This window comes from Anguilla rostrata, chromosome 2 (assembly GCF_018555375.3).
Source record: "Anguilla rostrata isolate EN2019 chromosome 2, ASM1855537v3, whole genome shotgun sequence".
Lineage (NCBI taxonomy): Eukaryota > Metazoa > Chordata > Actinopteri > Anguilliformes > Anguillidae > Anguilla > Anguilla rostrata.
In genome coordinates, this window is record NC_057934.1 from 43,871,286 (window position 1) to 43,882,143 (window position 10,858).

The window sequence follows — 10,858 nt, forward strand, 5'->3', positions numbered from 1 at the left end:
GAAGATTTGGTCAGACTCAATGACAATTTCTCCAGCGTAAGTCAGCTAAGAAGGTCCTCTGATTTCTCTTTTGTCTTGAGTACAACTCCTTGGCAGCAATGCTTTTAGCTGAGATGGTGAAGCATCCTTTTCCCATTCTGGTTTGCAGTTCGAAACATTGGCCCTGCTGACCCCAACTCAGACAGCAGACCTGACAGTGATTTCGGGAGCGCTGAAGAACACAGATCAGATCAACACTGTATTTGACCAACTGGAGACAGAAGACCCTTTCCGGAACATCGATGAGTATCTGACTCAACTGTCCACGCGTTCAGAGGTATTCAACCTGAGAAGGGAAAGTGAAAAAGCTTTTCACGAGCACAGTCCTCATTACAGGGGAAGCAGGGCTGGGTTTTGAGGCTCGCAACAGTGCGTTGAGTTCAAGGTCCTTTTTCGAGCCCATTTAAATGTCCCTGTAGAGAGATCTGACGTTTAGATGATCTTGTTGCATTGTTTTTCACCAGCTCCCAGAAATCAAGCCTGCTGTAAGAGACATTATGATGACTCGCACCTTCCACATCATCAAAATGAAGTTCCCAGAATTTGAAGGCCAAGACTGGATGCTCTGGTTCCATGTCAAGCTGATTCTTGTCCTCCCAAGTATTAAAGCAGAGATGCTTTCCATCGCTATCTCAAACATCAGCTGCACCAATTACCACATCATGTGAGTTGGAATCCCACTTCAACTATGGACCATGACTGGAATAGCTGTGGAAAGAGAACATATCGTTGACATTCAGATGGGTTAAAATGATTTCGTCACAGGATTCGAAAGGACTGTGCGATGACACCATCGTCAAAATGAGAAGTTTCAAATTCAGAATTTTTTCTTTCTCTCCTTTGCAGCGTTGGAGGAATAGGCAAGGTCTCTGAAAACATGGAATCGCATAGAAAACGGGAAATTGCACAGGTTTTAGTGGACCACCTCAAAGAATCTGCTCACCAAATCCGTGAACCAGGTGGGCTTCTCGCAAGCACTCCAGTGCACAGTCGCATTTTTTCACATCTGGTTTGATCCTTTGTTCTGACAACAGAGCTCTGTTTGATTGAAGAGTCCACATTCAAACAGATTCTACTTTCCACATTCAGTTTAACATGCATACTGTATATTCTCTATTGTGATCAAAAAATGCATATTTCTCCTCTTATAGCGTGCAGAGAGAACATCCAAAATGATGCTGACTTTCTACAAATAAATTTGGGACCATTCTCCGAGGATGTAACCTATTCAGACCTGAAAGATTTAAACATCACAGGGGTACTATAAATGTCATTTTTATACAGGTTCTTTATAGCTAAAGTACAAGACTGTCATTGTTATTTTACCATTCAAGTGACCACTGCTGATGCTCAGCATTTCATTGCAGTGGCCAGAGAAATCTGGAAATGTGTCATTTGTCTTTCATCTCTCCTTAGTTGGAGGTTCTGGACACTCTCTCCCCGGAGCAAAAAGCAGTTCTGATTCTTGACCCCAGTAGCAATGCTTTGGAAAACGAAACCACCGTGAGGATTATTTTCAACAGTTTGCTGGAATCTCCAGAGGAGGAGGAACTTGAAGAACTTGAAGAGTTCTATGAAGCTTTTGTGGAGGCCACAGAGGAGGTGAATAATTTCACTTCAAGCTTGGGTTTCATTTCTGATGAGACACATGGCCAGTGTTATAATAACAATACGTTTAATGCAGATGTCCTTGGCCACGTACGCTGCACTGTATAACGTTCTTAATTTTGAACCGTTCCCTTTTTTAGGAAAATGTGAAAGTCATTGAAAACCCGCGCGTAAGAGACACAATGCTAAACTTGACTTTGATGGCACTGGCTCCGCAATTCCCCGTCTTTGAACCGAGTGACTTTGCTCTCTGGTTCCAAGTCAACCTGGTTGTCCTTCTGGCCAGCTTTAATCCTGGAAGCTTGGTTGTAATCCCCATGAATATCAGCTGTGACTCCTACCATGCCATGTAAGTGTGTTCTGGCTGTCTTTCAATGGTTCATCAACCCTGAAATGGAAGACATTGATGTAAAATGGTAGGACCACAGAATTGACCGTTCATTAACTCTCTCTTGTTTTTCCTAAGATTGAAAGGGCTTGATCAAAGTTTGGCATCTCTTCCACCTGAACTCACGCAGGGCATTGCTTCAAGCAGGGAAATTTTGATACAGAGAGTTCCAAAAGGTAAGTAATTATTCAACATTTTCCCAAAGAAAAAGGCAGTCATGAAAGTTGTGGGGAAACACTACTTAAAGTACAACTACTTAAAAGGAACTATTATTGATTTTTTTTTATGCTGTCTAAGATGTCAAGGTCTTATTAATGACTAGTCCCATGTTTTTTTTTTTCTCCATTTTTTTTTTTAAATAAAAGGTTGCAATGAGATCCCTGTTGTGGGTGAGGTAAGTTTGCATTTGTTGGTATAACCGGTATTCAGATGATTATTGCTCTTCATTGACATAATTTATTTTCTGCATTCTTTTGATATGGGTAAACACAGAAAAATAATACTTTCAGAATGCAAAATAGGGAAGAATTATAGGATGTATGGAGGTTTCTGTGCAAATGTCAGCTACTGGAAAAGGCACACGTTTGGCTCGTGTTTCATTTCGACGTGAGTTGTGGGAATAATACCCTGTTTTCTCTTTCCGCAGTGCAAAGAAACACCAGTGAAAGGTAAGTCACTTTTGGCAAGAGTAATGTAGACATTTCTACATACAAATACAATTAAATAAGTGTCTTGTTTCATCAACTGTATATATCATACTGGTCATTCTTAATTTTCATGTTTTGCAGAAGCAAGCATTTGTGCTGAAATCAACAGGTGCGTTGTGTGTTTGGGTGTGTGTGTGTGTGCATGTGTGCGCCCGAGTGTGTTTGTGTGTGTGTGTGTGTGTGTGGAGAGAGAGAGAGAGAGAGAGAGAGAGTAAGAGTGAGAGAGAACTCTGGCTTGACTTATTTTCTCTGAGGCATGTTGTCGAAACTAACAGTAGTGTATGTTCTTCCTCAATTATTTTCTAAGTGGCCTGGAAATAGTAATGTGAAGTAGAAGGATTTGTGAGATATTATTTTTTTAAATGCCAGTAATGTTTTTAACGTTTCTCAATTTGTGTCACACAGCGATTTGCTTTCACTGGATCAGGAATCAGGAAATTCTTCTGAAATGCTCTGCAATTTCAGCATTTCTGACTATGCATGCTCCTCGGTAGGTTTTCTTCGACCTTCTGACAAAAATACATACGGTCCTATAAGATTAAGTGTCAGCATTACCCTCTAATCACTGGGCTAATGTGTGAAACACTTTCAAAACAACAATTTTCTCTTAATTTGGATAGTGTTAATATGGCCTTTTCTCCACACAGACACAACTGACAGCAGAAAACCTGGGCACACTATTGAAATGCAAATTGTCCAGCAATTTGACTTACTCTTTGGAAACCTGGAAGCTGTTCTTCACCAAAATGTCAAGTGCCCTGGATGAGGCTCTAGACCGTTATTCACTCATGGTACAATAACTTGTGCATTCTCACAGAAATGTAATTCAATATGCAAACAAAGTAAATTAGTATTTTGAGTAATCAGCATCTTATTCTCCATTGAATACACACATGTGCAGCTTGATACAATGGGTCTTTGAAGACTTGTGATTTTGATACATATTGATACATCCCAGTTACAATGACAATCTCAAGTGTTTTTCAAATATTCTGATGTAGAGATTTTTCACAGAGAAACTTACGGACAATGATGTTGGTGTTGGGTGCAATCGATGCAGGCCTCCTTGTAAAGACACATTTTTGCTTTCACAGACCTCCACCATCAATAGTCCATTCGTGCCAGAGGTGCTAGATGTAATTGGAGAAGTTAAAATCAATAACTTCACCGAGGAAGAGCTACAAAATGTCAGCTTCATCAAAATGTGGTTTGATATTAAGCTCAAACCGTTCATTCCATCTGTGTCCAAAGAGTTCCTCTCCTGCCTCAGTACTAAGAACTTCAGCTGTGAGACCTACCAGGCCGTGTAAGCATAGATATACGTTCCTTTGTTATGATTGCATACAGGGGTTGTGAATAATTAATGAAGATGCCAGCAGGTGGTAGCATTACCGTGAGCTTTATGTTCCTCTCAATTTCAGGGTGAGAGCACTGAGTGAACAAATCTCATCCTTGGACAGAAAGCAAGAGCGATTTGTCTACACTCACTTCATCCATCTCTTCCTTTCGAGGAATGACACTTCAGGTATTTGTCATACTGAAATCTAAGGCCCACGTATAAAGTCGTTATCATTCCCAGTTTGGCTGAGGATTAGGCTTACAAATGTTCCAGCTTCTGATCTGAGCAAATTTTATAAGTGTTGATATGGAAGGTTCAATTTGTGGATGCACAAAGTAGACTGTTGAATTACATCTCTTTCGTGTTTCCTCTCCAGATCCCAGCTGCCTCTCTAGCACCGATGGCAGCACAGACTGGCTTCAGAAGAACTTTGGAAACTTTACTGTCTTTGCTCCGCTGGAAGATTTGGTCAGACTCAATGACAATTTCTCCAGCGTAAGTCAGCTAAGAAGGTCCTCTGTTTTCTCTTTTGTCTTGAGTACAACTCCTTGGCAGCAATGCTTTTAGCTGAGATGGTGAAGCATCCTTTTCCCGTTCTGGTTTGCAGTTCGAAACATTGGCCCTGCTGACCCCAACACAGACAGCAGAACTGACAGTGATTTCGGGAGCGCTGAAGAACACAGATCAGATCAACACTGTATTTGACCAACTGGAGACAGAAGACCCTTTCCGGAACATCGATGAGTATCTGACTCAACTGTCCACGCGTTCAGAGGTATTCAACCTGAGAAGGGAAAGTGAAAAAGCTTTTCACGAGCACAGTCCTCATTACAGGGGAAGCAGGGCTGGGTTTTGAGGCTCGCAACAGTGCGTTGAGTTCAAGGTCCTTTTTCGAGCCCATTTAAATGTCCCTGTAGAGAGATCTGACTTTTAGATGATCTTGTTGCATTGTTTTTCACCAGCTCCCAGAAATCAAGCCTGCTGTAAGAGACATTATGATGACTCGCACCTTCCACATCATCAAAATGAAGTTCCCAGAATTTGAAGGCCAAGACTGGATGCTCTGGTTCCATGTCAAGCTGATTCTTGTCCTCCCAAGTATTAAAGCAGAGATGCTTTCCATCGCTATCTCAAACATCAGCTGCACCAATTACCACATCATGTGAGTTGGAATCCCACTTCAACTATGGACCATGACTGGAATAGCTGTGGAAAGAGAACATATCGTTGACATTCAGATGGGTTAAAATGATTTCGTCACAGGATTCGAAAGGACTGTGCGATGACACCATCGTCAAAATGAGAAGTTTCAAATTCAGAATTTTTCTTTCTCTCCTTTGCAGCGTTGGAGGAATAGGCAAGGTCTCTGAAAACATGGAATCGCATAGAAACGGGAAATTGCACAGGTTTTAGTGGACCACCTCAAAGAATCTGCTCACCAAATCCGTGAACCAGGTGGGCTTCTCGCAAGCACTCCAGTGCACAGTCGCATTTTTCACATCTGGTTTGATCCTTTGTTCTGACAACAGAGCTCTGTTTGATTGAAGAGTCCACATTCAAACAGATTCTACTTTCCACATTCAGTTTAACATGCATACTGTATATTCTCTATTGTGATCAAAAATGCATATTTCTCCTCTTATAGCGTGCAGAGAGAACATCCAAAATGATGCTGACTTTCTACAAATAAATTTGGGACCATTCTCCGAGGATGTAACCTATTCAGACCTGAAAGATTTAAACATCACAGGGTACTATAAATGTCATTTTTATACAGGTTCTTTATAGCTAAAGTACAAGACTGTCATTGTTATTTTACCATTCAAGTGACCACTGCTGATGCTCAGCATTTCATTGCAGTGGCCAGAGAAATCTGGAAATGTGTCATTTGTCTTTCATCTCTCCTTAGTTGGAGGTTCTGGACACTCTCTCCCCGGAGCAAAAAGCAGTTCTGATTCTTGACCCCAGTAGCAATGCTTTGGAGAACGAAACCGCCGTGAGGATTATTTTCAACAGTTTGCTGGAATCTCCAGAGGAGGAGGAACTTGAAGAACTTGAAGAGTTCTATGAAGCTTTGTGGAGGCCACAGAGGAGGTGAATAATTTCACTTCAAGCTTGGGTTTCATTTCTGATGAGACACATGGCCAGTGTTATAATAACAATACGTTTAATGCAGATGTCCTTGGCCACGTACGCTGCACTGTATAACGTTCTTAATTTTGAACCGTTCCCTTTTTTAGGAAAATGTGAAAGTCATTGAAAACCCGCGCGTAAGAGACACAATGCTAAACTTGACTTTGATGGCACTGGCTCCGCAATTCCCCGTCTTTGAACCGAGTGACTTTGCTCTCTGGTTCCAAGTCAACCTGGTTGTCCTTCTGGCCAGTTTTAATCCTGGAAGCTTGGTTGTAATCCCCATGAATATCAGCTGTGACTCCTACCATGCCATGTAAGTGTGTTCTGGCTGTCTTTCAATGGTTCATCAACCCTGAAATGGAAGACATTGATGTAAAATGGTAGGACCACAGAATTGACCGTTCATTAACTCTCTCTTGTTTTTCCTAAGATTGAAAGGGCTTGATCAAAGTTTGGCATCTCTTCCACCTGAACTCACGCAGGGCATTGCTTCAAGCAGGGAAATTTTGATACAGAGAGTTCCAAAAGGTAAGTAATTATTCAACATTTTCCCAAAGAAAAAGGCAGTCATGAAAGTTGTGGGGAAACACTACTTAAAGTACAACTACTTAAAAGGAACTATTATTGATTTTTTTATGCTGTCTAAGATGTCAAGGTCTTATTAATGACTACTCCCATGTTTTTTTTCTCCATTTTTTTTAAATAAAAGGTTGCAATGAGATCCCTGTTGTGGGTGAGGTAAGTTTGCATTTGTTGGTATAACCGGTATTCAGATGATTATTGCTCTTCATTGACATAATTTATTGTCTGCATTCTTTTGATATGGGTAAACACAGAAAAATAATACTTTCAGAATGCAAAATAGGGAAGAATTATAGGATGTATGGAGGTTCTGTGCAAATGTCAACTACTGGAAAAGGCACACGTTTGGCTCGTGTTTCATTTCGACGTGAGTTGTGGGAATAATACCCTGTTTTCTCTTTCCGCAGTGCAAAGAAACACCAGTGAAAGGTAAGTCACTTTTGGCAAGAGTAATGTAGACATTTCTACATACAAATACAATTAAATAAGTGTCTTGTTTCATCAACTGTATATATCATACTGGTCATTCTTAATTTTCATGTTTTGCAGAAGCAAGCATTTGTGCTGAAATCAACAGGTGCGTTGTGTGTTTGGGTGTGTGTGTGTGTGCATGTGTGCGCCCGAGTGTGTTTGTGTGTGTGTGTGTGTGTGTGTGAGAGAGAGAGAGAGAGAGAGAGTAAGAGTGAGAGAGAACTCTGGCTTGACTTATTTTCTCTGAGGCATGTTGTCGAAGCTAACAGTAGTGTATGTTCTTCCTCAATTATTTTCTAAGTGGCCTGAAAATAATAATGTGAAGTAGAAGGATTTGTGAGATATTATTTTTTTAAATGCCAGTAATGTTTTTAACGTTTCTCAATTTGTGTCACACAGCGATTTGCTTTCACTGGATCAGGCATCAGGAAATTCTTCTGAAATGCTCTGCAATTTCAGCATTTCTGACTATGCATGCTCCTCGGTAGGTTTTCTTCGACCTTCTGACAAAAATACATACGGTCCTATAAGATTAAGTGTCAGCATTACCCTCTAATCACTGGGCTAATGTGTGAAACACTTTCAAAACAACAATTTTCTCTTAATTTGGATAGTGTTAATATGGCCTTTTCTCCACACAGACACAACTGACAGCAGAAAACCTGGGCACACTATTGAAATGCAAATTGTCCAGCAATTTGACTTACTCTTTGGAAACCTGGAAGCTGTTCTTCACCAAAATGTCAAGTGCCCTGGATGAGGCTCTAGACCGTTATTCACTCATGGTACAATAACTTGCGCATTCTCACAGAAATGTAATTCAATATGCAAACAAAGTAAATGAGTAGTTTGAGTAATCAGCATCTTATTCTCCATTGAATACACACATGTGCAGCTTGATACAATGGGTCTTTGAAGACTTGTGATTTTATTACATATTGATACATCCCAGTTACATTGACAATCTCAAGTGTTTTTCAAATATTCTGATGTAGAGAATTTTCACAGAGAAACTTACGGACAATGATGTTGGTGTTGGGTGCAATCGATGCAGGCCTCCTTGTAAAGACACATTTTTGCTTTCACAGACCTCCACCATCAATAGTCCATTCGTGCCAGAGGTGCTAGATGTAATTGGAGAAGTTAAAATCAATAACTTCACCGAGGAAGAGCTACAAGATGTCAGCTTCATCAAAATGTGGTTTGATATTAAGCTCAAACCGTTCATTCCATCTGTGTCCAAAGAGTTCCTCTCCTGCCTCAGTACTAAGAACTTCAGCTGTGAGACCTACCAGGCCGTGTAAGCATAGATATACGTTCCTTTGTTATGATTGCATACAGGGGTTGTGAATAATTAATGAAGATGCCAGCAGGTGGTAGCATTACCGTGAGCTTTTTGTTCCTCTCAATTTCAGGGTGAGAGCACTGAGTGAACAAATCTCATCCTTGGACAGAAAGCAAGAGCGATTTGTCTACACTCACTTCATCCATCTCTTCCTTTCGAGGAATGACACTTCAGGTATTTGTCATACTGAAATCTAAGGCCCAGGTATAAAGTCGTTATCATTCCCAGTTTGGCTGAGGATTAGGCTTACAAATGCTCCAGCTTCTGATCTGAGCAAATTTTATAAGTGTTGATATGGAAGGTTCAATTTGTGGATGCACAAAGTAGACTGTTGAATTACATCTCTTTCGTGTTTCCTCTCCAGATCCCAGCTGCCTCTCTAGCACCGATGGCAGCACAGACTGGCTTCAGAAGAACTTTGGAAACTTTACTGTCTTTGCTCCGCTGGAAGATTTGGTCAGACTCAATGACAATTTCTCCAGCGTAAGTCAGCTAAGAAGGTCCTCTGATTTCTCTTTTGTCTTGAGTACAACTCCTTGGCAGCAATGCTTTTAGCTGAGATGGTGAAGCATCCTTTTCCCATTCTGGTTTGCAGTTCGAAACATTGGCCCTGCTGACCCCAACTCAGACAGCAGACCTGACAGTGATTTCGGGAGCGCTGAAGAACACAGATCAGATCAACACTGTATTTGACCAACTGGAGACAGAAGACCCTTTCCGGAACATCGATGAGTATCTGACTCAACTGTCCACGCGTTCAGAGGTATTCAACCTGAGAAGGGAAAGTGAAAAAGCTTTTCACGAGCACAGTCCTCATTACAGGGGAAGCAGGGCTGGGTTTTGAGGCCGAACAGTGCTGAGTTCAAGTCCTTTTGACCATTTAAATGTCCCTGTAGAGAGATCTGACGTTTAGATGATCTTGTTGCATTGTTTTTCACCAGCTCCCAGAAATCAAGCCTGCTGTAAGAGACATTATGATGACTCGCACCTTCCACATCATCAAAATGAAGTTCCCAGAATTTGAAGGCCAAGACTGGATGCTCTGGTTCCATGTCAAGCTGATTCTTGTCCTCCCAAGTATTAAAGCAGAGATGCTTTCCATCGCTATCTCAAACATCAGCTGCACCAATTACCACATCATGTGAGTTGGAATCCCACTTCAACTATGGACCATGACTGGAATAGCTGTGGAAAGAGAACATATCGTTGACATTCAGATGGGTTAAAATGATTTCGTCACAGGATTCGAAAGGACTGTGCGATGACACCATCGTCAAAATGAGAAGTTTCAAATTCAGAATTTTTCTTTCTCTCCTTTGCAGCGTTGGAGGAATAGGCAAGGTCTCTGAAAACATGGAATCGCATAGAAAACGGGAAATTGCACAGGTTTTAGTGGACCACCTCAAAGAATCTGCTCACCAAATCCGTGAACCAGGTGGGCTTCTCGCAAGCACTCCAGTGCACAGTCGCATTTTTCACATCTGGTTTGATCCTTTGTTCTGACAACAGAGCTCTGTTTGATTGAAGAGTCCACATTCAAACAGATTCTACTTTCCACATTCAGTTTAACATGCATACTGTATATTCTCTATTGTGATCAAAAAATGCATATTTCTCCTCTTATAGCGTGCAGAGAGAACATCCAAAATGATGCTGACTTTCTACAAATAAATTTGGGACCATTCTCCGAGGATGTAACCTATTCAGACCTGAAAGATTTAAACATCACAGGGGTACTATAAATGTCATTTTTATACAGGTTCTTTATAGCTAAAGTACAAGACTGTCATTGTTATTTTACCATTCAAGTGACCACTGCTGATGCTCAGCATTTCATTGCAGTGGCCAGAGAAATCTGGAAATGTGTCATTTGTCTTTCATCTCTCCTTAGTTGGAGGTTCTGGACACTCTCTCCCCGGAGCAAAAAGCAGTTCTGATTCTTGACCCCAGTAGCAATGCTTTGGAGAACGAAACCGCCGTGAGGATTATTTTCAACAGTTTGCTGGAATCTCCAGAGGAGGAGGAACTTGAAGAACTTGAAGAGTTCTATGAAGCTTTTGTGGAGGCCACAGAGGAGGTGAATAATTTCACTTCAAGCTTGGGTTTCATTTCTGATGAGACACATGGCCAGTGTTATAATAACAATACGTTTAATGCAGATGTCCTTGGCCACGTACGCTGCACTGTATAACGTTCTTAATTTTGAACCGTTCCTTTTTAGGAAAATGTGAAAGTCATTGAAA

At 41.1% G+C, this 10,858-nt stretch overlaps 1 protein-coding gene across 1 annotated transcript; it reads left to right on the forward strand.

Moving 5' to 3' along the window:
* The first annotated feature begins 6,287 nt into the window (after positions 1 to 6,287).
* On the forward strand, positions 6,288 to 10,806 carry LOC135248565 (uncharacterized). Its single transcript, XM_064323351.1, has 15 exons — positions 6,288 to 6,530; positions 6,648 to 6,745; positions 6,927 to 6,955; positions 7,207 to 7,228; positions 7,349 to 7,376; positions 7,670 to 7,754; positions 7,912 to 8,055; positions 8,359 to 8,570; positions 8,686 to 8,789; positions 8,980 to 9,098; positions 9,211 to 9,378; positions 9,557 to 9,756; positions 9,938 to 10,050; positions 10,242 to 10,348; positions 10,507 to 10,806. Exons 1-15 carry the CDS (start codon positions 6,364 to 6,366, stop codon positions 10,804 to 10,806), a joined length of 1,896 nt encoding a protein of 631 aa, XP_064179421.1. The 5' UTR covers positions 6,288 to 6,363.
* Positions 10,807 to 10,858: the final 52 nt, after the last annotated feature.